Source organism: Rhinatrema bivittatum, chromosome 16 (assembly GCF_901001135.1).
Source record: "Rhinatrema bivittatum chromosome 16, aRhiBiv1.1, whole genome shotgun sequence".
Classification (NCBI taxonomy): Eukaryota; Metazoa; Chordata; class Amphibia; order Gymnophiona; family Rhinatrematidae; genus Rhinatrema; species Rhinatrema bivittatum.
Window position 1 is genome coordinate 1851592 of NC_042630.1, and position 26908 is coordinate 1878499.

At 48.7% G+C, this 26908-nt stretch overlaps 1 protein-coding gene across 1 annotated transcript in view; it reads left to right on the plus strand.

Moving 5' to 3' along the window:
* The window catches only part of LOC115078382 (centrosome-associated protein CEP250-like), a 69233-nt gene that overhangs the window by 15257 nt on the left and 27068 nt on the right, over positions 1–26908 (plus strand). The window contains 13 exon segments of the mRNA XM_029581290.1: positions 3677–3792; positions 3795–3841; positions 4264–4370; positions 15291–15539; positions 22454–22550; positions 22868–22960; positions 23070–23183; positions 23273–23445; positions 23552–23734; positions 23844–23952; positions 23954–23989; positions 24150–24212; positions 24214–24297. Of these exon segments, the coding sequence (XP_029437150.1) occupies positions 3677–3792; positions 3795–3841; positions 4264–4370; positions 15291–15539; positions 22454–22550; positions 22868–22960; positions 23070–23183; positions 23273–23445; positions 23552–23734; positions 23844–23952; positions 23954–23989; positions 24150–24212; positions 24214–24297 (1471 nt within the window).

Here is a 26908-nt window from a genome sequence, read left to right on the forward strand (position 1 = left end):
GTACACATCAGATGAGTGGGTTTTGCATCCCTACCAGCAGATGGTGGCAGAGAACAAAACCTTGAGGCACTGCTGCATAACTGAGAGAGCCACCTGCAGTCCCTCAGAATTTCTCTGTCTCCAGCAGATGTCAGAGGCGCAAACCTGCAGTTTGGAATTCTTAGAAGAAAAAGATTTAGATAAGAGGAATCCGCTCCCTGAGGTGTTAGGTTCCTTCGTGGGCCATCCCTTGGATGGAGCAGGGCGAGCGGGGGGTGGGGTGGGGGGATGTTGATGATCCTGTCTGGATTCAGCCTTTCGGGGTGGGGGGGGGGGGAGGAAATTTCCAGGAGTCCCGGTTTCCTCTCCCCGCTCCCTCAGTGGGCCTGGCTCCTCAGCAGCGGCTCTCCAGAAGCAGGGGAGAAGTTCTTTCCCCTTGTTTTTTCTTTTTGCCTTCTCTTTAATTGCATTAAAAGAAAAAAAAAAGAGTTGGAGTAGGGATAGCAGCGGCAGCAGTGGTTGTCTGCAGGGCTGTGCAACGGGTAAATGTTTGTTTTCACCTTCGGGGCAGGTTGAGTGCTGAATTTCGGCCCAACACTGGTGGGAGCAATCTCGTCGCCATGGTTTATTTTTAGGCCTGACCCAGTGTGCAGGCCCAACTGAGCTGGCATGTTGGCTCCCGTGCAACGTGGCAAACTTTGTCACGGCTGTGGTTTGAGGGACCTCGGTAGGACCCCCAGGGGGGCAGCAAGAAGGTGCAGGCGGCTGGGACAGCTCTGGAGACTCTGGGGAGGGGGGGGCAGTCGGCGGAGCCAGCGGCCATTTTGGCAGTACATGCTGAAGTGCAGGCTACCATTTCTGAGCCTCGGGACTCCCCTTCCACACTTTTTCTGGTGGGAAAGGACCCTGCTGGTGGCAGGGGATGGGGAGGGGCTTGAGAGTTAGCAGAAAAGTCCTCCTCGGACCCAGAGGCATTTTCCACAGGTTTTGTACTTCTCCTTCATAAGGCTTATTTAGCCAGAAAGGAGTTAGGGGCAAAGAGACCCTTGCCTAGGAAGGCCCGGATGGCCAAAAAGGCTAGAGGGCCGGTGGACTCAGACAAGGAAGGGGTGAACCCAGTCCTAGAGGGATTGCGGGGTCCCCCTATAGCTTTCCTGTTGCTGAAGCAGGTGAAGAAGTTGATGGATCGAGAGTGGGAATCTCCCGAGGCGGGCCTGAAGGTCGCAAGAGCTATGGGGAAGTTATATCCCTTGCCGGAACAGACATTGGAGTTGTGGAGAATTTCCAAGGTGGATGCAGCTGTGTCAGTGGTTACCAAAAAGATGACCAATTCGGTAGTAGGAGTGGTGGCCCTCAAGGATGTCCAGGATAAGAAGCTGAAGATTCTACTGAAGTGGCTGTTTGAAGTTTCGGCTTTGAAGCTTTCTGCGGAAGTCTGATGCAGAGAGCATGTTTGACCTGGGTGCAGAAGGCACATGACAAGCGGTCAGGAGTGGCAGGTGGCTGATGCTCTGTATGACATGGTCCGGACTTTGGTCTCTGCAGTGGCGACGTGGAGGCTCCTGTGGCTGTGAAATTGGTCAGCGGACGTATGGTCTAAAGCCCAGCTGTCAAACCTCCCCTTCAGGGGGAAGTTCCTCTTCAGGGAGGACTTGAAGCAGCTCTTGCAGCATTGGGAGAGTCGAAGGGCAATAAATTGCCTGAGGATAGGAAGGGTCCTAGGAAGTCCTTTCCGCCCCGAGCCCGTTTTCGAGAGGCTAGAAGATTTTGAGTGAGCAGGAACCCCTGCGCCAGTATCGCAGAAACAGCAGCCCTTTCGGATGGGCGCAGATCCCTGAGGGACGGTGGGGTCCAAGGGGGGAGCGGAAGAAAGTTTGGACATGAAGGTGTGTTGGGTCCCTCCTCCCTGGAAGCTATCGGAGGGAGGCTGTCTCTCTTTTATGAGGAGTGGACCAGTGGGTCCTGGAGGTGATGAGAGACACTTCTTCGGCCACTCAGGGATCCTTTGGTAGTCTCCCGCTGTGTCTCCTGGTGCAAGCAGGAGGCCGTGCGGGACCAGTACATCGGTTACACTGTCTGCGCGCCATTGTTCCGGTCCCTCCTCAGAAGAGGGGGCAAGCAAGCTATTCCATGTACTTTCGTGGCACTAAGAAAGAAGGGACCTTTCGCCCATTCTCGATATGCAGAAGGTAAATGCCGCGCTCCAGGTGCCATGTTTTTGGATGGAGATGTGGTGTGCAAAGGGGAGTTTCTGGCGTCGGACTTGTCGGAGGCCTATCTTCTGGGTGTGGAGAGTTTTCGACTCTCGGTGGACACGCTCTGCACTGGACATCCCGCAGAGTCTTGCCCTTCTTACAGAGCGGTTTGACTAAGGGTTGGCCTCTAATTCCCTCCGGGTCCGGTATCAGCCTTGGGCTCCCTGCGTGGTAGGATTCAGGGAAGACTGCTAAGTGTCGTTTCCTAAAAGGGGCAAAGCATCTGTGTCTTGCGGTGTGGAAGATCTGTCCGGCTTGGAATCTGAATTTGGTTCTTCAGATGCTGTGGCCTTCCCTTCGAGCCAGCGCAGAGAGGGCGTCATGGAAGGAGTTAACCCTGAAGACTGTTTTCCTGGTGGGCCATCGTCTTCGGCTAGACGAAAATCCTGAGCTGCAGGGCGTTGTCGGTAGGGACCCTTTCCTGTGCTTTTCGGAGGATTGGGTTCCTTTTTGCCGAAGGTGGTTGTTCTCCCTCCTTTCACCTTAATCAGGTGCTCAGCTTCTTGGCTTTTCCGAACTTGACAGCTGATACTCACGATGGCGAGAGGGACTGCACTTATTGGATGTGCATTGCAGCCTTTTGTGATACCTCAAGGTGACGAATGCCTTTCAGAGATCTGATCATCTGTTTGCCCACCAAGGGAATAGGCTTCTAAGGGCACTGTTGCTTCGCTGGTTAAAAGAGACGATAGCCGGTGGCTTTCATCTGTAAGGGCTTGGTCAGTACTGGAGGGGTCATGATCACGTGCAACCTTGTGGGAGGAGTATCAGCTGCTCTCTCTCCGCGGATCTGTCATGCGGCGATGTGATTCTTCTCTTCACGCTTTTACCAAACATTACTGCTGGGATGTTCGGGCGCCAGAGGAGGCAACGTTTGGGTTCCTGCCCAGATAGAGGGGCTTGGATACATCCCGCTCGTCTGGACTGATCCGGGGTACAAGCAGAGAGGCAGGGGACGGGGTGTAACCTGAGCTGACTGTGCTGGTATCTGATTTTCTCAGACTATCGAGAGGTGTACAAAGTTGGTATCGGTTTTGTGTTTATATCAAGGGGGCTCCAACTTAAGTCTCTGCTTGCCCAAAAGTTTACTGGGGTTTTGTTAATGGTGGTATCTTGGCTTGGGTACAGGTCAGTACTGAGGGACTGCAGGTGCCGCTCTCCGCTTATGCAGCAGGGCCTCAAGGTTTTGTTCTCTGCCTCCAGCTGGTGGTAGGGAATGCATAAACCCACTCATCTGGACTGAGGCTTGGTACTTCTGGAACGAAAATTAGCAGGTAAGAACCAATTTTCCTTTCTGCCTGTTCTCACATTTGTCCTGTCAGCTCTCTGAAACAGGAAATAGCTCAGTCATGTGAATTATCTTCCTGGGGCCAAGTGTTAAAGTGATAAGTACCCATTGAAGTGCTATGACTCTGCCATACTCTCCTATCCTTTCCCTTCAGGTGTGAGACCCTGGCGGAAGGGACCATGCTACTGCGGGACCAGCTGGACAGTGCCAACAAGACCATTGAGAATCCTGGGAGGTGACCTCCGCAAACTGACAATGATTGGACAAGAGCCCTGGGGAACTGGAGAGGAAGGAAGGAGAGTGGCAGGAGGAGAGAGAGGTAGAGCTTGGGGGCATGGAAAACCTGATGGGAAAAGGAACACAGAGTGAGATAGGGATGTGGTCTTAAAGCGTAAGACAGGGCAACAGAGAGTGGAATAGATAAGGTGGTAGGGACATGGGGGAGAGAGATAATAAGAACAGCAGAGATGGTGAGAGATGAGAGCGCTATGGGGTTTTGGGGGGAGGGGGGATGGAAGCGCCTGAAGTTTTTGGTTGGGCTTGCTGGATGGTTTCCATGTTCTCACGGTGCTGCACGTCTCTTCAGTCCTCCCCCTCCCACCTACCAACTTTCTTCTCCCTGCAGTGCTATATGTGTCTCTCTCTGGCCTGCATCGTCTCAATGCTATAAAAAGCACCTGCCCTCTGTGCACCCCTATTACACCTCCAGTCTCTAATACTCTCTCTCTCTGGGACCCTCAGCTCTTGGACAGCCACCGGCGGGGCGAGCGGTCGCGCCTTCTCCATCTCTGGAAGCAGGTTGTGACCTTCCGCCGCCACTTTCCTCCAGCTGAAGTCCAGCACGGACAGTGAGGGCCCAAGGCAGGTGGGTGATCCCACTGCCCACAGAAAGGAGACTTTAGGGTCCGATGCATCCTGAGAGCTGTGGTGCTGATTTCAAGAAAGGAATGGGCAAAGATAGAGATCCTGTAGTTTAGTGATGAGGGTGGTAGGAATGCAAATTCTAAACATCTCCCCCTCTAGGACCTGCACCACCTGGCAATCCTGAAAGGTCAATGTTTGGCTCATTTGCTAACTATGTTTCTATGGGATAATGCAGCACCTGGAAACCTAGGAACATGACTGCAGAAAGAGAGCGTGCGGCCCGTCCATCCATTATAATGCCCATCACTTCCTCAGAGATCCCCTGTACTTATCCCAGGCTCTCCTGATTCAGATCCTGTCCTTGTCCTCCAGCTCCTGCACTGGGGGGCCGTTCCATGCATCCACCACCCTCTCTGTAAAGAGAGATTTCCTAAGGTTACTCCTGGGTCTATCCCCCTTTCACCCTCATCCCATGAGCCCCATCGCCTTATCTACTTTTAGTTAGCTCCTCACAAACACCCTGTTCCTGAAAATCGATTGAGGTTTACCTCACTTCCAGTCTTATTTGTGTTTGTTTTATGTGATCCGGCCTTCAGGCCCTTCCACAGTGAACACTGAACAGACACATTTGGTTAAGCAATTTGTCTTTTCCTCCTCATCAACCTCTACATATTCCTCCTCTTCACCTTTGAGACAGAAGAGGGAATCGCAGGAACTTAAAAGTCCCAGTATGCATTGGAAGTAAAACTAGGATTGTCTCAGCCTGTACCCTGTTGACCTTGGAACATTTTATGTTTTAAAGAGAACTACTTGGTTCCTGTATGTATCCAGATCAGTCCAGACTCCTGGATTTTGCCTCCCCTGCCCAGCAGATGGAAGACAGAGTTTCACTGACGCTGTACATAACCCAGTGGTGCCACCTGGGAGAGTTAGAGTGTATAGCAGTAAATGATGAGATTGATATAATTGGCATCACAGAGACCTGGTGGAAGGAGGATACCAATGGGACAGTGCTATATCAGGGTACAAATTATAATCGCAATGATAGGGAGGATCAACTTGGTAGGGATGTTGGCATTTTATGTTCAGGAGGGTATAGAGTCCAACAGGATAAAGATCAATACAAGAGACTAAATGCTCAGTAGAATCTATATGGGTAGAAATCCCATGTTTGTTGGTAAGAGTATAGTGATAGGAGTATACTACCGTCCACCTGGAACAAAATGGTCAGACAGATGATGAAATGCTAAGAGAAATCAGGGAAGCTAACCAATTTGGCAGTGCAGTAATAATGGGAGATTTCAATTACAATTACCCACAGTGATCAAAAAATGGGAACACAACAATCAATTTTTCAAATAGTCTCCATGAAGGTGTCAGCAAGCCTATCGCTGTGTTTCAATCAAAACCAACCGGTCTTCTGCAAGACTGTTGAGACGCCGGTCCAGATGAGAATGATGTGTTAAAATTCTGGTCAAATGCCCCTGAAGAAGCACTACGTGTGGTGAAACACGGACTTGTTGAGTGCTTGAAAACTCCGGGACGGGGATAATTTTATAAAAAATTTATAAAGTAAAAACTTAGAAAAAAGTATTTTGAATAAATTTGATTGAAGGCGAATGATAGAGGAAGACCGGTTGGTTTGATTGAAACACAGCAACAGATCAGAGCAACGTTAAGGCACATGTTTCTTCAGCTGCGGATGATAGGGTCGCAGCCAAGGTCATAGACGCTTGTGGTTCTTCTATGACTGTCAAGGATCCTGCTATATGTGTTCCCTCCATGACCGTTAATAGGTCAAGTGTTTAGGCATATCGGAGGCATCCGGGCCAGGTGGTACTGGGGGTGCTGGAGAGGCTGTTTCATCCATGATCGCAGATCTGGTTCAGCATGCAATTGACTGGTCCCTGAGATTGGCTCATTTGCAGGGGCTGTTAAGGCAAGGGTCCTATCTTCTCAGATCAGGCAGATTCACTTTTGTCTCGCAACTTGACGTTTGAGAGAAACTGCTTGTGACAAAAAGGGATACTCTGAGCCAGTGATTTCAAAGGCTTAGTTTACATTCCTTGCGGTTCAAGTGGCAGCCTTCCGGTGTCTCAGAGTATACTCCCGGGAAAAGGTTGTTGGCCTCATTCTGGATGTTGTGAGGTTTTTGAAGGGGTCAAGCATCTGCTGCTGCCGGTGCATAGATTGGGGTCCAGCATGGATTTTAAACTTGGGTCTTGCAGGTGCTTTGTGGGCTTCCATTTTGAGCCATTGAAGAAGCATTGTTAAAGGAACTCACGCTGAAGGTGGGATTTTTGGTGGTGATTTGTGCATTCGAAGGATCTTTGGAGCTGCAGGTGCGGGTGTCTTTGGCGCACAGTACCTTCGTTCCTATCTAAGGTGGTATCTTCGTTTCACCTGAATCAGACTGTGGAGCTCCTGCCTTCCTAACATGATCTGCTAAGTCACCAGAGGCAAAGGGTCACAAACAGTTTTTGGTGGTCGAATCATTCGTTTGTATTGTTTGGAAGCGCCAGAAACGGATGCAAGGCCTCCAAGGGCATGATAGTGCGTTGGCTGAAGGAAGCTATTGTTTCGGCCTACCTTTTTAAGGGGAGGGGTTGTGTGTGCACTCTACTAGAGCGCAGGCAGCGTCATGGGCCAAGTGTCAATTAGTGTCGCCGCAGGAGATTTGTAGAGTGGTGACGTGGTCTTCTCTTCAAAACATTTCTTGCCATTACCATTTTAGATGTTCAAGCTCCAGGAGAGCCAACCTTTGGCGAAAGTGTGTTGAGAGGGCTCTTTTGCAGACCTGCTCAGTGTAGGGGTGCTTTGGTATATCCCACTTGCCTGGACTGATCTGGGGTATGAACAGGAAAGGAAAATTGGTGCTTACCTGCTAATTTTCGTTGCTGAAATACCAAAGATAAGTCCAGAGACCCATCCCCTTAATGTTCTCAAGACCATTACGGCAAGTCCGTATTCTGGCCTGCTTACTGGAAAGAACTGTCAGAATGTGTATATATATACAGACCTTAAAGAAGTTTGCAAGATTGTGGTTAACCATTGGGTTTGATTTGTGGTTTTTTTCTGTTTGGGAGGGCTCCAACTTTGGGTTTGGCATTCGCCCTCATTTAGATGGTTGTTGGGTTTGTTGAGGAGTTGTTATTCTATAGTTGGCTTGGGTACAGGTCAGTACTGAGGGGACTGCAGGTGGCACTCTTGATTATGAAACAGTGCCTCAAAGCTTTTACTTCTCTGCCTCCATCTGCTTGTATGGACGCAAAACCTGTTTGTCAGACTGATCTGTGGTACTTCAGGAATGAAAATTAGCAGGTAAGAACCAATTTTTCTTTCTTCTCTTTTCCCCACCACCTCATCCTCTGGCCTTTTTGCCCATTCTCCTCCCCTTCCTCACCACTTCTTTTCCCCCAGGGAGGGCAACAGCTGTGATCTCTCTCCCTGGTAGGGACCTGGGCTGAGGTCTGCAACAGCCAGCTCCTTCTCTCTCCATAGCTAAGCCGTGGTCTGCTTACCATGATGTCCCTATACTCTTGCACCTTCCTCTTTCCTCAGCTTGCAGTGATTCCTCAGCATAGCCATTTTTTCTTCCCTGATAAGGTGGCTTAACCCTGCAGTAATGGATGTGAATGATGCAATATAAAGCAGAGTTGCTTACCTGTAACAGATATTCTCCAAGGACTGCAGGATGTTGGTTCTCACACATGGGTGACATCATCAAATGGAGCCCCAACACGAAAAACTTATGTCAAAGTTTCTAGAACTTTGACTTGCCACACTGGGCATGCCCAGCATGCCCTATACTATGCTTCCACGTGGGTACCTCTTCAGTCTTATAACATAGAATTAGATATAAATAAAATTAGGAGCAATCCAACTTTGCAGGGTGGTGGTTGGTGTTCATGAGGACTTACGTCCTGCTGTCCTCGGAGAATACCTGTTACAGGTAAGCAACTCTTCTTTCTCTGAGGTCAAGCAGGATGGTAGTCCTCATACATGGGTGAATCCCCACATAAAAGGGGATCAACAGACACCCAAACCAGGTGCCAACGGGCACAAAAATAGTGCTGTTGGTAAAAGAGGGGGAAGACAACTTGAACCCAAACAGGGTGAGAGAGTTGGGTTCTACACTTCAAACAAATTCCGAAAGACAGATTTGCCAAACCTACTGTCACGTCGGCCATCCCTATCCAAGCAATAGTGAGATGTGACTATGTGGAGAGAACTCCACATTGCAGCTTGCAGATCTCTTCCATGGGAACTGTTCACAAGTGGGCCACTGAAGCTGCCATGGCTGGGACAGAATGAGCCTTGACACATAACCCCCAAGATGTAGTCCCGCCTGGGTATAACAGAAGGAGATGCAGTCTGCTAGCCAATTTAATAGTGTCTGTTGGCAATGGCAATGCCCAAACTATTTTTATCAAAAGAAACAAAAAGTTGGGTGTATTGTCTATGGGCTTTTGTCTGCTCCAGATAGAAAGTCCAAATTATGCAGGGCTTGTTCGCCTTGGTGCGAATAGGGCCTGGGAAAGAGAATTGGCAGAACGATTGACTGGTTAAGATGGAAATCCATCACCACCTTAAGCAGGAACTTTGGGTGTGTATGCAAAACCACTCAGTCATGATAAAACTTAGTGTGAGGTGGATAAGTCACTAAGGCATGGAGCTCACTGACCCTGCGCACTGAGGTGACCGACACCAAAAATATGACCTTCCAAGTCAGATACTTCAGGCTGAGCTAACACCACATTGAGGAACCAAGACACAGCAGGAGGCCTTAGGGGAGGCTTCATTTGAAGCAGGCCCCGCATGAAATGTACAACTATAGGCTGTACAGAGATGGGCGTACCATTTATACCTTGGTGGTATGCGCCAGTTGCACTCAGTTGAGCTCTAACAGAGTTGGTTTTCAAACCAGATTCTGATAGGTTTAGAAGGTGATCAAGCAGTTTTTGTGTGGGGCAGGAGAATGGACCTAGGACCTTCTGCTCACACCATATGAAAACCTCCTCCATTTCAGTCCATAGGAGTTTCTAGTGGAAGGCTTTCTAGAAGCCTTCAGGACCAGAGACACATCTTCTGAAAGAGTGAATGGTTGCAAAACTAAACTCTCAACATCCAGGCTGTGAGGTACAGGGTCTGGAGGTTGGAATGCCTCAACCTGCCTCGATCTTGTGTGATGAGTTCTGGGAAAGTCCCCAGACTGATCGATCTCCGGATGAGCAACTCCCATAGGCGAGGAAACCAGACCTGTTTCATCCAATAAGATTAGTCCAAAGAAGCAAGATGATAGACAGTCAAATAGTGCCAGGAAGTGAACAGAAGAAAATAAGACCGATCACCTTAGTGATCCTTTATTTATCAAAAATCCACCCAATGTAAATTATGGTACACGTGGAGTTACTACTGCTTGTGCACTTAGAACAAGGACTGTATCATTTCTCTTGGAACGCCACTACTTGGTGCAGGAATGACTCAAACTCATCAAATGCATTAGAAAATCAGCTTCTTATCACTATATCATTGTTGCATGTAGTACAGCACATTGACAGAATTCAGAGAAATTTCAGCAAATACAGGCAAAAATATAAAGAGATGTCATTTCCTACATCATAGCATTTGATGCGTTTACATCGGGTGGATTTTTGATAAATGACATCCTGTACCTATCCAGAATTGCTGTTTTTTGAAGCCCCTGACACAGCCCTATGCTTGGGCAAAACTTGGCCTGAGTTGGGGTTATTTTAATTTCTTGATTTGAACTGTACATTTAATAAAGGAATCCCTACAACTAAGGTGATCGGTCTTATTTTCTTCTGTTCGCCTTCAGCCAATAATGAGCTTTGAGGATCATAGTCCCCTTGTCCTCACGAAGCTTCAACAGAGTCTTCGCTACTAAGGGAATTGGACGATACACATACGGAAGACCTTTGCCCCAATGTCACTCAAGGGCGTCTGAGGCTGGTTTGCCATCTGTCCTGTACAGGCAGCAGAACCGAGGCACCTTTCTGTTGCAAGGGGACGTGAAGAAATCCATGTCCAGGCTCCCCCAAAGGCGGAATATCCGATTTGCATCCCCCTGGTCTTGGGACCACTAATGGAGGGTCTGAAGGCACGATTCAGTCTGTCCGCTAACACATTCTCCATCCCGGCCAGGTACATGTCCCTGAGCACCATCCCGTGGGACAGGACCCATGATCAGATCTGAACCGCTTCCTCTGACATAGGAGATACGAGCCCATACCTCCTTGCTTGTTTACAAACATTGCCACCTGGTTGTCGGTTTGGATCAGAACAACTTTGTTGGACAGCCAATCTCTGAAAGCCCATAGTGTGTACCTGATCGCCTGGAGCTCTAGGAAATTGATTTGGCAACAGCTTTCCTGGACAGACCAGAGACATTGGGGGCTGAGCCTATGGACATGAGCTCCCCAGCTCAGTGTTGATGCATTTGTGATTAGGACCATTTTGGTAGGAGGACCTCTGAAAGAGATCCCCCGTTTCAGATTTGAAAGTATCCATCACCAGGACAAAGGGTCATGGAGGGGTGATGTGACTCGGATGCGATCCTGGAGGTTCGGCGTGACTTGGGGCCACTGTGACTACAGGATCCATTGGCTGTGTGCATGTGCAAACGTGCCAAGGGAGTGACATGGAGGGTTGCAGCCATAAGGCCCAACAGCCTCAACATGTGACAGGCTGACATCCGCTGGCTCTGCTGAATGTCTGCCGCAATGGTCATCAAGAGTGAATACCCTTTCATGAGGCAGGGATGGCCTTGGCCTGAGCCATGTCTAGCAGGGCTCCTATGAAGTCCAATTGAAATAACGGGCTGAGATGGGACTTCAGGTAGTTGATGACACTCAGATGGTCAAGTGTATGGACCTGATGGCCCCTGTCTGAGATGTGCTCTTGGCCAACCAATCGTCCAGATAAGGGAAAACATGCACCCTCAACATGCAGAGGTACGCCGCCACCATGGCCAGGCATTTTGTGAAGACTCGTGGGGCTAATGCTAGCCCAAAGGTCAACACCTGATACTGGAGGTGCTGTTTTCCCACCTCAAATCTGAGATACTTCCGATGACTTGGGAAGATCTCAATGTGAGTGTACGTGTCCTTCAGATTGAAGGAGCATAGCCAGTCCCCTTTTTGCAAAAGAGATATCAAGGTGCCCAGGGAAGCCATTTTGAACTTTTCCTTTTTGATAAATCTGTTCAAGGCCCTTAGGTCTAGGATGGGATGGAGTCCTCCTGTTTTCTTTGGAATCAGGAAGTACCTGGAGTAAAATGCCTGCTCTCTTTGCCCTGGTGGAATAGGCTCTACCGGTTTGGCCGCTAAAAGGGAGAAAAACTCCGCTAACTGTACTTCCTGATGCGCTACCGGCCCCCACAATGAGCTTGGAGGGCAATTTGGCAGGGCACCCAATAGATTCAATCAGTACCCTTGACAGACGATGGAAAGAACCCCCTGGACTCAGATTATACTAGGCCACTGGTTCACAAAGAACCACAGCCTGCCCCTGACTTGCGGATCCATAGTCTCGGGTACAGGCAACTGGACTACGCTCCCTATGACCCAGTCAAAACCCCATCCCTGGAGTTGAGGCATCGGCTGGACCTTGGGGCTCTCTGCTGACTAGGACGGCTGCGGGAACCCTGATGCTGCTGATGGGAATGAGGGGGCGGAGGGTAGTACTTTCTCTGGTGAAAGAAAGATGACTTCTACCCTGATCTCGCCAACCTTCTAGCAGAGAAAGGATGTGGCTGGAGCATATAGAAAGACATGGTTTAATGGAACACAATCAACATGAATTTATACAAGGCAAGTCTTGCCTAACAAATCTGCTTCATTTTTTTGAAGGTGAAACGGTAGATGTACTGTATTTGGATTTTCAGAAGGCGTTTGACAAAGTCCCTCATGAGAGGCTTCTAAGAAAACTAAAAAGTCATGGGATAGAAGGCGATGTCCTTTTGTGGATTACAAATTGGTTAAAAGACAGGAAACAGAGAGTAGGATTAAATGGACAATTTTCTCAGTGGAAAAGGGTAAACAGTGGAGTGCCTCGGGGATCTGTACTTGGACAGATGCTTTTCAATATATTTATAAATGATCTGGAAAGGTATATGATGAGTGAGGCTATCATATTTGCAGATGATACAAAATTATTCAGAGTAGTTAAATCACAAGCGGATTCTGATACATTACAGGAGGACACTGGAAGATTGGGCATCCAAATGGCAGATGAAATTTAATGTGGACAAGTGCAAGGTGTTGCATATAGGGAAAAATAACCCATGCTATAATTACACAATGTTAGGTTCCATATTAGGAGCTACCACCCAGGAAAAAGATGTAGGCATCATAGTGGGTAATACTTTGAAATCGTCGGCTCAGTGTGCTGCAGGAGTCAAAAAAGCAAACAGAATGTTGGGAATTATTAGGAAGGGAATGGTGAATAAAACGGAAAATGTCATAATGCCTCTGTATCACTCCATGGTGAGACCACACCTTGAATACTGTGTGCAATTCTGGTCGCCGCATCTCAAAAGGATACAGCTGCACTGGGGAAAGTGCAGAAAAGGGCGACCAAAATGTTAAAGGGGATGGAACAGCTCCCCTATGAGGAAAGGCTGAAGAGGATAGGGTTGTTCAGCTTGGAGAAGAGACGGCTGAGGGGGGATATGATAGAGGTCTTTAAGATCATGAGAGGTCTTGAACGAGTAGATGTGAATCGGTTATTTACACTTTCGAATAATAGACTAGGGGGCACTCCATGAAGTTAGCAAGTAGCACATTTAAGACTAATCGGGAAAAAATTCTTTTCACTCAACGCACAATTAAGCTCTGGAATTTGTTGCCAGAGGATGTAATTAGTGCAGTTAGGGTAGTTGGGTTTAAAAAAGGTTTGTTTATTTTATTTATTTATTTGTCGAGTTTTATATACCGTCGTTCGGTATCACCATCACAATGGTTTACAAGATTCGATTGGTATAGTGTGTATTACATATGCGAAGCGTGGATATAAAGATTTACAAGCTTACAAGTTTGGATAAGTTCTTGGAGGAGAAGTCCATTAACTGCTATTAATCAAGTTTCTTAGGGAATAGCCACTGCTATTAATTGCATCAGTAGCATGGGATCTTCTTAGTTTTTGGGGTACTTGCCAGGTTCTTATGGCCTGGTTTGGTCTCTGTTGGAAGCAAGATGCTGGGCTTGATGGACCCTCTGTCTGACCCAGTATGGCATGTTCTTATGTTCATTTTGTGCCTGGCATTCTCCTCTGTCAGTAACTGAAATGGGATGGTCTCTGCCATCACCCTCACAAACCTTGCAAAAGTCAAGGCTTCAGGCATCGAATTCCTTCACTCCTCTAGAGGGGAGACCCTTGAAGCCATCGGTGGAGGACTCTGAGGTGTCATCCCCCCCAGGGGTCATAGGGAACCTCATTCTCACTGACATTGACAGGGGATGGTGCCCTGGGTGCTCATTCCTCATCCAGAGGTGCAGGTATCAGTGGAGCTGGAAAGGGGGGTTGCAGGCCTCGGCATCTCAGCCAGCAGAGGTGGAGTTTCCTCCTTAGAGGAACTGGCCATGACAGGGGGAGGCTGCGGTGCCCCTATGGCCATTGTCACCAACTCGGGAACTGATACCAGCTGTGTTGGTAATGTGCCGATAAACACATGGAGCTTCTCCAACAGCAGCTCCAAGATAGACTGTGCTGGCTCCAGTGCCATCGGTGCAATAGGACCGATGCCCCGCATCAACCGCTCGACCGCCAGTAGTACTCGCCGCTCAAGCTCCTCCTCAAGTGTTGCCAATGCCAACACTGAATGAGAGGAAGGAGGGATGGCCCGGTCCTCTTTGAAACCAAGAAGAGGATAGGTTACTGGCATCAGGACCAGTGGAGACCTTTGCAGACCCATGGAACCAATGGAGGACTTGTGCTCCTCGCTGCAGGGTCGCTTCGGGGGCATCACAGCATGAGCTGGCACATTTCCATGCCTGGCACCATGCACCTATGCTGATGCTTCTTTGGCTTCCCTCGATCCTTGGCAAGGTCTTTCCCCTGTGCCGATGACGAGGAGCCTGATCCTTGACCTGGAGAAGCTCGATGATGGCCGGTCTCCGGTGCCCTTATCAGCCAGTGGCTCAGTGTTCTTTGACCCGAAGAGGTGCTCCATCTTATTCAGCAGAAGACTATGTCCCTTCAGGATCATCTAGGTGCATTTGCTGTAACTCTGGACGCCAGGCAGAGGACACATTCATAATGGGGTCCATGATGGACATGGTCCTCAGACACAGAGGGTATCGCTTAAAACCAGATGTTGCCATGAAATAAACGGGAGACAAGATCAAAATCGATGGCGGTGGGTGTTGATGGTCATTGGGCACCGAATTACCACTGCTGTGGGGATTTGACTGCAAAAGGAAATTTACCAAAAAATGAAGAAAACCCTGACTAGGAATACTACAGGGCAGGACCGAGAGGGACTTGGCATTGAACGCAGGCGAAAAAAATAGCATTAAAGCAAAAATATGGACAGTTTTCCAAAAGAGGTCAAAAAGGCCCAAAGTGAGTTCACAAACCACGATGCTATAGCTCCACGGAAAAAGAGACTGAAGAGGGATCCCGCTTGGACACATTTTATAGGGCATGCTGGGCTTGCCCAGTGTGGCAAGGCAAAGTTCTAGAAACTTTGACACAAAATGTCCATGTCGGGGCTCCATCTGATGTCACCCATGTGTGAGGACTGCCATCCTGCTTGTCCTCTGAGAGCACTGAAATCAGTTTTAAAACCAGAAAACAGCAGACTCCATTAGTGTTGTAAACTGAGCAACCACTCGCCCTTTTCAGCCAATGGGATGACTGCATTTTACTTTCTCTTTCCCCAGGGACTTGTCGGAAGTCAGGGTGGACTGGGCTCGCTCCTCTGCTGCCCTACAGGCTGCTTGCATTAGCTTGGCCTCAGCTGCCCTCTTGCCAAAGGACCTGAACACCAACCAGGCGACAGTAGTGGAGACACTCCGGCTGCAATCAGGAGCAAGGATTGTAGAGCTGGAGCAGGAAGTGAGCGAGAGGAAATGGGAAGTGATACGGCTGCAGGTCAAAACAGGGCAAGAGAAGGAAGAGCTTCAAGATAGGTAACAGGAGGGAATGGGCAGAGTCTGAATTGTGGGCTGGATGGGAAGTTGATGTATACTGGTATGGAGATATTGCAATGATAGCGAGGAGCAACTTGGTGGGTGGGTGGGTGGGAACTGCTTTATGTCCAGGATGGCATAGAGTCCATCAGGATAAGGATCCTGCAACAGACTAAATGCACAGTAGAATCTTTATGGATAGAAATCCCATGTGTGTTGGGAAGAGTATAGCGATAGGAGTATACTACCATCCACCTGGCCAAAATGATGAGACAGATGATGAAATGCTGAGAGAAATTAGGGAAGCTAACCAAATCGGTAGTGGAGTAATAATAGACGTTCCTGTTCATACCCAGATCAATCCAGACTCCTGGTTTCTGACTCCCTGCCAGCAGATGGAGACAGAGAAATTTCACTGACACTGTACATAACCCAGTGTGCCACCTGCAATCTCTCAGTATTTCTCTGTTTCCAGCAGTTGATAGATGTGTAAAACCTGCAGTCTGGAGTATATATATAAAAAAAAGAAAAGCGAGAAAGAAAAAGAAGACAGAGTTTGGAATACCCTCCCAGGAGGTTGTTAGGTCCTGGTGGGGCCATCCCTCCTGGTTGAGGCGGACGAGCAGAGGGTCGGTGACCCTTGGTGTGCTTCTCCCCTGAGAGCGCGCTGAAATCTGGTGATGCCAGATCCCTCATGCCTCTCTCCCCTCCCCGCTTTGCTGCACTCACCGTGGTGGCTGCTGAAGAAAAGACTACTGATAGGGAAGTATTTTTGTTTTCCTTTACAAAAAAAAAAGACGAGAGAGCTGAAAGAGGCTATTTTAGCCAAAAAAAAGTCCTTCAAAAATTGGAGGAAGGATCCATCTGAAGAAAACGGAAACAGCAAAGCATTAGCAAGTTAAATGTAAAACATTGATAAGACAGGCGAAGAGAGAATTTGAAAAGAAGTTGGCTGTAGAAGCAAAAACTCATAATAAAAACTTATTTAAATATATCCGAAGCAGGAAGCCTGCAAGGGAGTTGGTTGGATCTTTAGATGATCAAGGGGGTTAAAGGGGCATTTAGGGGAAGATAAGGCATCGCGGAAAGACTAAATGAATTCTTTGCTTTGGTGTTTACTGAAGAGGATGTTGGGGAGATACCCATTCTGGAGACAGTTTTCAAGGGTGATTTTTCAAATGAACTGACCCAAATCATGGTGAATCTGGAAGATATAGGAGGCCAGATTGACAAACGGAAGAGTAACAAATCACCTGGACTGGATGGTTTACATCCCAGGGTTTTGAAAGAACTAAAAAATGAAATTTCAGACCTATTATTTTATTTTATTTATTTATTTATTTTTTATATACAGACATTCGATCTGAGATATCACATCGGTTTACATTCAGATACTGTAGGTATTCAAAGCTAGAAGTGGGCCTCTTCAAAACAGACCAACTCCAAATCCTCTTAGTTTACGCCCCACCAGGACATCTCGACTCAGACGCATCCCCCATCGTAGAAATAATCGCAAAACACATGAATTTTGATTCCCCAGCCATGATCCTAGGAGATTTCAACCTCCACGTCGACAACACTACACTCACAACTAACTGTGAAGCTCTGCTCTCCACACTTACAGCCATGGGCTTCCAGCAGATCATCAACAAGTCCACCCACAAAGCTGGCTACACCCTGGACCTCATTTTCATAAACTCTCGTATCACGCATTCAACCCCCCCTGTATGCACTCCGGTCCCATGGTCGGATCACTCATTAATCTCCGCTACCTTCTCAGCAACAAAAACCTATAATACACACCTCCTTCAATCTTCGTTTCTTTACAGAAGATCATGCTCTTCCGATGACCTCAGCGACCACCTGGCTAAAGAACTTCCACATATAAACCTTTCAGACCCCAACTCAGCCATACTATCCTGGAGCAATATTACAGAAAAAATAGCAAATAAATTATGTCCACTAACTACAAAAAAACTCAACCCCCAACTCCTCAAAGACACAACCTTGGTTTACAAATGCTCTTCGAACACTCAAACAAAACCTCAGACAGAAGGAAAATAAATGGCGCAAGACCCCATGCCCCAGCACACTATCCGCTTACAAAACCGCCCTCCACCACTATAGGAACTCAACCTTAAAGTCAAAAAGGGATTTCTACGCTCACAAGATTCACGACCTGGTCTACGATGCAAAAGCCCTTTTTTCCTACGTATCTGAACTAACACAAACTAACACTCCTTCTATCCCTAACGACCAAGCACAATCCAAAGCTGATGAACTGGCTCTTTTCTTCCATAGCAAAATCTCCAACCTTGTAACCCTCTTGCCCCCTAGCTCCAACTCGCCTACCAGCTCCTACCACCCCCTAAATAAAAGAATCTCTCTGGAATCATTTGAACTCACCACCGCTTTAGAGATTCAATCTCTATTAAGGAAAATGAAACCTTCATCCCATCCCTTCGACCACATCCCATCAAAACTTCTTCTAATACCCGACATCATCTCCAAACCACTGGCGGATATCATTAACTGCTCCTTAACACAGGGAATTTTCCCAGATGCCCTAAAACTTGCTTCGCTTAAACCTCTCCTAAAGAAACCTGACTTGGATCCCAAGAATCCAAACAACTTCCGTCCCATTTCCAACCTTCCATTTGTAGCCAAGATTATGGAGAAACTAGTCAATTCGCAACTCTCCGATTACCTGGAAGACCACAAAATATTGCACCCCACCCAATATGGTTTCCGCAAGGCATTAAGCACTGAAACCCTGCTCTTATCGCTAACAGACCACCTCATCATGGGTTTGGACAAAGGACAATCTTTTTTACTAATTCTCCTTGACCTGTCAGCAGCTTTTGACACCGTAAACCACTCCATCCTCCTCAACCGTCTATCGGACATTGGAATAATAGGCACTGCTTTCACATGGTTCAAAACATTCCTCTGTAACAGAGTTACAAAGTCAGAATCGATAATAATCCCCACGCATCAATTCCTCACTAGGAGTTCCTCAAGGTTCCTCCCTGTCCCCAACTCTCTTCAACATATACCTTCTTCCTTTATGCCAGCTGTTAACTAAGCTTCAACTAAAACACTTCCTATACGCTGACGATGTCCAAATCCTGATCCCCATCAAAGAATCTCTCACTAAAACACTGGGAAAACTGCCTCCGAGAGATCAACCTACTCCTCGCAAACTTAAACCTGATTCTAAACTCAGCTAAGACTGAACTCCTTCTCATCTCCCCGGAAAACAGTAATACCCCACAAAATGCACCAGTAAACACCAATGTTACCCAAGCAAGAGACCTAGGAGTAGTAATAGACAACCGCCTGAATCTAAAAACTTTCATCAACAACACAACCAAGAATTGCTTCTATAAGCTGCAGGTATTAAAAAGAATCAAACCACTCCTTCACTTTCAAGATTTCAGATCAGTCCTCCAAGCCGTAATATTCTCCAAGATAGATTATTGTAACTCTATCTTGCTAGGTCTCCCTTCCTCATCCATCAAACCTCTTCAGATGCTCCAGAACGCGGCAGCCAGAATCCTGACAAACTCCAGAAAAAGAGACCACATCTCACCCATTCTCAAAAATTTACACTGGCTACCAATTCACTTCAGAATTCTACACAAATCCATCACCATCATCCATAAAACCATCTATTCCCAAGCCCCTCTTAACCTCCAAATCTCCCTCAGACTACACACATCATTCAGACCCATCAGGGAAGCCTACAGAGGATCCCTGCTTGTTCCACCAACCAAATCTATGCACCACCTAGCTTTTAGAGGTCGGGCCTTTTCTACACCGGGTCCTTCTCTATGGAACACTCTACCCCCTGATCTCAGACAGGAACCATGTTTATTAACATTCAGAAAAAGGCTTAAGACTTGGTTATTCAAACAAGCCTTCCCCGAGTCTAACTGATACACCACAACCACTATTAAGAGGCCTTTCAGCACAATGTAAATAACTTCTACTTTAAAGGTGCTCTTACTCTTTGTCTCATTCCTCCCCCAGTTCTTGCAACCCTTGTTTTATTGTAACTTTTGTTTCCTCTACACTTGTTAAACGTTCAAGGTTATCGCACCCCCTGTTACCTGTAAACCGGCATGATATGATTGTATCATGAATGCCGGTATAGAAAAGCTCTAAATAAATAAATATTACAAGTAACTTGTAACTTATCATTAAAATCATCCATTGTACCTGAAGACTGGAGGGTGGCCAATGTAACCCCAATATTTAAAAAGAGGCACCAGGGGCGATCTGGGAAACTATAGACTGGTGAGCCTGACTTCAGTGTCAAGAAAATTCATGGAAACTATTATAAAGAATAAAATCACAGAATATATAGATGGACATGATTTAATGGGACACGGCCAGCTTGGATGTCCCCAAGGGAAGTCTTGCCTCACAAATCTGCTTCACTTTTTTGAAGGGGTGAATAAACATGTGGTTAAAGGTGAACCGGTAGATGTAGTGTACTTGAATTTTCAGAAGGCGTTTGACAAAGTCCCTCATGATAGGCTTCTAAGAAAACTAAAACGTTATGGGATTTATTTATTTTGGATTTATTTATTGATTTTTATATACCATCCGGTGGGGCCATCACTGCGGTTAAGAAGGCATAACATATACAATTTCTAATGCATGTAAGTACAGTACTTAGTTAAAATGGCAAAAAAAAAAAATAGAATCAATGGCACAAATAATAAAATCAAGGTTACATTTAAACATTAAAAGAGAATAAATATTAAAAGCAAGACAAGAAGGAGTTAAAATATCATGGAGTGATTGTATAGATAGGTAATAAGGGCTGAGTGGATTGTTAAGGATCTTGGTATGCCTTAGTGAATAGCCAGGTCTTTGTCCCTTTTGAATGTCTTAAGATAGGAGAAAATGTCCTTTTGTGGATTGCAAACTGGTTAAAAGACAGAAAACAGTAGGATAAAATGGTCAGTTTTCACAGTGGAAAAAGGTAGTGGAGTGCCTCAGTGCTTTTTAATATATTTATTTATTTTATTTATTTATTTAGGGTTTTTCTATACCGGCATTCGTGGTTAGAAACCACATCATGCCGGTTTACATATAACATAGGGGGTGTGAACGAAATAACAGAACAGAACATATTTATACCTGATCTGGAAAGGGGTATAACGTGTGAGGTGATGAAATTTGCAAATGAAAAAATATTTCCTAGCATGTAGCCAGATGGACTCAGGACCTGGATTCTTGCTTATGTCAGCACTGTGAGGAGGCCCAGGGAGAGTTTGCCTCCCCAAACTTTGCTAGGCCCAGCTCCTCCAATCAGAAAATGGCTCAGCCACAACCTTAATCAGAAGTATCCTGGATCTGCGTAATCCTGGGACTGGGTCTTCCATGGGAGAGGGAAATCCAGCGGCACCTACCCCAGTACTTCCTGGGCTAGGCATGGATCCGGCTGCCTTCTCTTGGGTGGAATTTTTTCAAGGCCTTCAAGCCTTCTTACAGGCGCAATCTGCTTCACTTGCCCCTGTCCGGACGGAACCCCAGCTGGTAAGGTCTCCCGCTCCCAGCCCCACTGTCAGGAACTGACGGCCCAGGGACGTTGGACCAAGGAAGAGGCACTCTGGAACATACACCGTCTAGAAACATGGGCAGTCAGATTGGCGTGTCTCAGTTCAGCCGCATACGCCAGGGTCAAGCGGTCCACGTAATGTTGGACAGCGCAACAACGGTAGTCTACATCAACTAGCAGTGGGGAACCAAAAGCCAACAAGTGTCACAGGGGATAGATCTCCTTATGGATTGGGCAAAAATACATCTACAGATGATCTTAGCCTCCCACATCACAGAAAAAGGCAACGTCAGAGCAGACCTTCTAAGCAGGGAGAGTCTGGATCCAGGAGAGTGAGTATATTGTCGGCCAAAGTCTTTCAGCTGGTGGTAAGATCGCTGGGGCCTCCTGTCCATCGACCGGCTGGCCAATGATGAGTGGGCCTGAACAGAAACCCAACATGGAGAAGGAAATCCCCAGAATCTTCGGGTTTTCTTAACCTGCTTTGGCTGAATGAACTCAAAGTGACTTGCAGAAAGCTAATGATATCTGGACATGCAATTAACCTGGCTCCAAGATGACGCTTATTCCTTGTGGAATCTTAATCATCTATTGGCGTTTTTGGCAGGTCCCTCCTTTTGGCCGCTGTGCAGTCTACTTGCGCCTGTTAACCCTGAAAACGGTGTTCTGCTGGCTATATGCTCGGCACGTCGCATCTCTGAACTACAGGCGTTGTCGTGTCAGGAACCGTTCCTCCAGATGATTCCAGGAGCGTTACCACTTCATACCGTTCCATCCTTCTTGCCCAAGGACATGGAAGAATATCACGCACCTTGAATATCGTGTGCGATTTTTCTCGCAGCATCTCAAAAAAGATATAGTTGCACTGAAGGAGGTACAGAAAAGTGCAATCAAAATGATAAAGGGGATGGAACAGCTCCCCTATGAGGAAAGGCTGAAGAGGTTAGGGCTGTTCAGCTTGGAGAAGAGACGGCTGAGGGGGGATATGATAGAGGACTTTAAGATCATGAGAGGTCTAGAATGGATAAATGTGAATTGGTCATTTACTGTTCTGAATAATAGAGAAGTCCATTAACTGCTATTAATCAAGTTTACTTAGGGAATAGCCATTGGCATCAGTAGCATGGGATCTTCTTGGAGTTTGGGTACTTGCCAGGTTCTTGTGGCCTGGTTTGGCCTCTGTTGGAAACAGGATGCTGGGCTTGATGGACCCTTGGTCTGACCCAGTATGGCATTTTCTTATGTTCTTATGAGCTGAATCTTTATTCCTGGGATAAGATGGGGTGGTTTGACAGCAGTGTAGATGGGTGAGAGCTCATCTCTCCTCTCCCTTTCCCCCCAGGATCGTGGACCTCTCCTCCACATTGACACAGCTGCAGAGACAGAACACGGAGAAGGAGGAGACACTTAGGGTGTTGAGTGAGACTCTGCAGATGCTGGTATGAAGTGGGCAGGTGAATTGAGAGGATATGGAGGACGTCACAGGTGGGGTTAAGGGCCTGCTCTTAGCCTGAAGCACAGATGGGGATCCCTGAGGGGGTGAGGGGAAAGAGATCCAGAGCGGTGCTTTGCTGGAGGATGAAGACGGGAGTGCAGGATGTGTGAGGGGGGGATAGGGGCATGATCTTAGACACAGGCACTCATGGAGTACCTGAGCCTGGGGGAAGAGAGTGCTGCAGAGGGGAACTGGGACGGAGGAGTCCATATCTGTACCTCCATCACTCTTGGGGTCTCTTCTCTCGTTCCTTTCTTTCAGGAATCGAGTCGCTCCGAGGCAGAGGCCTCGCTGGCCAGGAGTACAATGGAGGAGACGTTGTCGTTTCAGCAGGCACTAAGGGACATTGCCCAGGTAGGAGACAGGGGGGAAAAGCTGGGCGTGAGCCAGACAGGCATTGAGAGAGGTGGGCAGGACTCCTCCTAGAATGACCTGGGCCTCCTCTCTCCTTTTTTGTGTTTAGGTGCTGGTGGAGGGGTCAGACAGTGGCATTGAGTTGTCCTGGGCTGAGCAGTCGCAGGACATTCACGGATCTCTCGTGCTGCTGCGGGAAACTCTGGAGAGAAGGAGGAGGGCGTGAGGGTAAGCGATCTCTCTTCAGGGCTGGTCAGCTGGCTCTCTATGTGCGGCCTGCATTAGGAGACCTTTCTCTTCCCTCTTTCCTAGGGGCTACGGGATCAGTTCTCAGAACAACAGGACTCCTTGATTGCCCTACAGAAGGAGCTGGATGAGAGCCGCTCCCAGGGAAGAGTGCCAGCAGCAGCTCCATGCAGAACTGGAGGCTCTGACCCAAAAGACAGAGGAAGGGGAAAGAACGGGAGCAGCGACTCCAGGCCCAGGTGGAATCGCTGAGCAGGTCAGCATCTGTGTCCCTCTCGGGCTGCCCCCTCCCTGTCGTCAGTGACCTTTTACTGTGTTCTTGGGTTTCTCACCTCTCGTCCGCAGTGAGCTTGCACGTCTGGTGCAGGACTTGAAGAACCAGCGGCAGCGGCTAGAGGTGTCTGAGCAGGAGATGCAGCGGCTGGGACGTGTGAACACAGACCTGCAGCTGCAGGGTGATTCCTTGCTGCAGGAGAAGGAAGAGCAGCAGCAGCAGAAAGAGGAGGCACGGCGGGGCCTCCAGCGAGTGTGAGTACAACTTGAAAATAAACGAAAACAGTCAGAAGATGTAGCACCAGCCCCCACCCATCACAGTCCAGCTGTGCTGCTCTCTCCAGCTTCTCCTCTGCTCTTTCAGTCAGAAGTCCCTGGAAAGCCTGGAGACGCAGCACTCCTCACTGCGGGCAGAGCTGGGGACTACGCGAGAGGCCTTGCAGACGTCCCGCCTGGAGCAAGAGCTAGCACGGAAGGGAGCAGCAGGAGACAGAGGCTGCACTGCGTAAGGTACGGAGACTGTGACCTGGACTCAGAACTATGACATTGAGTGCAAATGACTGAAGTATCTGAGCCATGTAACTGTGTGCGCTGATACAGTCCAGAAGCTATTCCTAGTGCTTGCAACTTCCTCTCCTTCCTGCCCCACCTCTTCTCCCCCCCAACACAGGTGGAGCTCTCAGTGGCAGAGCTGGAGGCAGAGAGAACCAAGCTGAGGTCAGAGGTTGCAGGTTTTACGGGATGCAGGCTCCAAGCTGGGAGCCCTGAGCGAGGCACTGGCAGAGGACAAGGTTGAACTGAGCCGGCAGCTGAGGCAGGTGAGCAGGAGATGGGCTGGATCCCATTGCTGGAAACTTAGTAACATGTCTGCCACATAAAGGGCCACTTGTTAGCTAAGGATGTCTTGTATGCATGATATTTCTTTATACAATTTCTATTCCCTGTACGCACCAGGATCAGTCCAGCAGATGGAGTCAGAGCAGAAACTGAGAAGGAGGACCCCTATCAGTAAGAGCGCCCTCTGTGTCCCCCCCAGTATTCCTCTGACTCCAGCAGGTGCGGGGCCTCACTTAAGGTTCCCCTCTAAGCTTATAAAGGGATAGTTGTAGAGCTTATATTTTCCTCTGCTGTCTCTTTGGATGGATCTAGATTTTAAAAAAAAAAAAAAAAAGGAAGTTTTTGAGAGGACTCTGCCTCAGTCTTGGGCTCAGTTTGCAGGCAGGACTTCGGTCAGGGGTTTTGCCTCTCTCTCTCCTTCTCTCCTTATTCTTCTCTCTCTCCCCGTTTGGGGTAAGTTGTATTTTTATTTTCCTGCTGCCTGGGGTGTAAGCTGGTGGTCCCAGCCTCTCCCCCATTGTGCCGACCCACTGCCTGAGAGGCCGTTTCACCTCAGAAGCAGCTTAATTGTCAGAGAGGCGACATTCCTCTGACAGAGAAAAATAATATACTCTAAGAGGTCGAGCGTTACTTTGGGACGCAGCTGCAGGCAGCCTTCGGAAGTCATCCCCTCCCCCACCGCCATGCCGCGCTCTGTGCGATGCTCCGGATCTCCCGGGAGGGTATTTGTGCCGGGTGCCTCCCCGATGGGGAGGGCACATCGAGGCCGGAGGGGCACACCATTTCGCGCGTTAATTCGCGCCTTGGGGTTGAAGGGCCGGCCCTGTTCCTGTCCGACGCAGGAACGGTGGCCATTTTGAATTTCGCCGAAACTGTTCCCCTGCAGACCAGCGCTGATCCGGCCCTCGCGCTGGCTCCCTCGCCCCCGGTCCTCACCCTGGTGGACTTGCCGGGTGTAGGCCTGCCTCGGGAGGATCCTCCTGCTCCGCCCCTTCCCCCCCCGGGCCCTTTTCCATGGAATTCGTTTTACTAATGCATAGTGCCTATCTGGCTCGGCTGAGCCAACAGCAGCAGCAGGATCCGATCTTGCTCCCTCCTCCACCGAAGATTCCCCGGGTCGAGGAGTCCCAGGGAGCACTGGGAGTCGCTCTAGGGTCGGCTGATGCTCACTCAGCTTCTCGGGTGCAGGTGGCCTCGCAGCCCTCTCTACCAACCCCCCCCCCCCCATTCCCCTAGATCCCTTGGTGGACCCGGATCTGGATGACGCAGCTCCGCAGGCTCAGGTAGAGGGCGATGATCCCAGGGTCCTTAGGCTATTTCAACGGGATGAGTTGGACCATCTTATTGCACATGTCCTGGAGGAATTGGATATCGACCCTCCACAGGAATCTCCAGAACCCACTACCACGGCCAAGAAGGGGGACCCGGTCCTGGCAGGGCTCTCTCCGCCAGCTAAGACTTTTCCATTCCACCCTGTGCTCCTTCAGTTATTAACCAAAGAATGGGAAACACCAGAGGCATCCCTGAGGGTCAGCAGGGCTATGGACAAGCTGTACCCTCTCCCAGAGGAGTATCTGGAACTCCTCAAATTTCCTCAGATGGACTCCGCAGTGACGGCTGTCACAAAGAGAACCACCATCCCAGTAACGGGAGGAGCCTGCCCTTCGGCCTTGCGACCGCACCTCGAACCTTAACCAAGATTATGGTGGTGGTAGCGGCGACTCTGCGGAAGGAAGGAATCTTGGTCCACCCCTATCTCGATGGCTGGCTCATCTGTGCAAAGTCCAGTGTACTATGCCAGCAAGCGATCGACAGAGTTCTGCACCTTCTTCAGTCTCTAGGCTGGGTGATAAATATTGCCAAGAGCCAGCTTACGCCATCACAGTCTCTCGACTTCTTGGGGGCACACTTCGATACCGCGGTGGGCAAGGTCTCACTCCGGGTGGAGCGAGCACTCTCTCTTCAGTCTCAGGTACGACGTTTTCGGCTTCTCCTGCTTCCCTACCGCCTGGGACTATCTACAGCTTCTGGGTACCATGGCCTCCACGATAGAAGTGGTGCCGTGGGCCTTTGCTCATATGCGACCTTTGCAAAGAGCCTTGCTTTCCCGCTGGAAGCCGATCTACCGAGATTTTCAGGCTCTGCTACCGATACCTCCGTCCGTCCGAGCCAGTCTCTTGTGGTGGGTCAGTCTGGACCACTTACTGCAGGGAGTGGACTTGGAAATCCCACAATGGATAGTCATCACCACGGATGCCAGTCTCTCCGGCTGGGGAGCAGTGTGTGGTAGGTACTCGGCATAGGGCCAGTGGAAGTTGGAACAAACAGCCTGGCCTATCAACCGTCTGGAAACGAGAGCAGTCCGTCTGGTGCTCATGCGGTTCCTCCCGCAGGTCCAAGGCCGAGCGGTTCGCATACTCTCGGACAATGATACAGCAGTTGCTTACATCAACCGGCAAGGCGGGACCAGGAGTCGTCATGTGTCACTGGAGACGGACAAGCTCCTTCCTTGGGCGGAGCTCCATCTCTCCCATCTGGCGGCCTCGCACATTGCGGGACTGGACAATGTCCAAGCAGACTTCTTGAGTCATC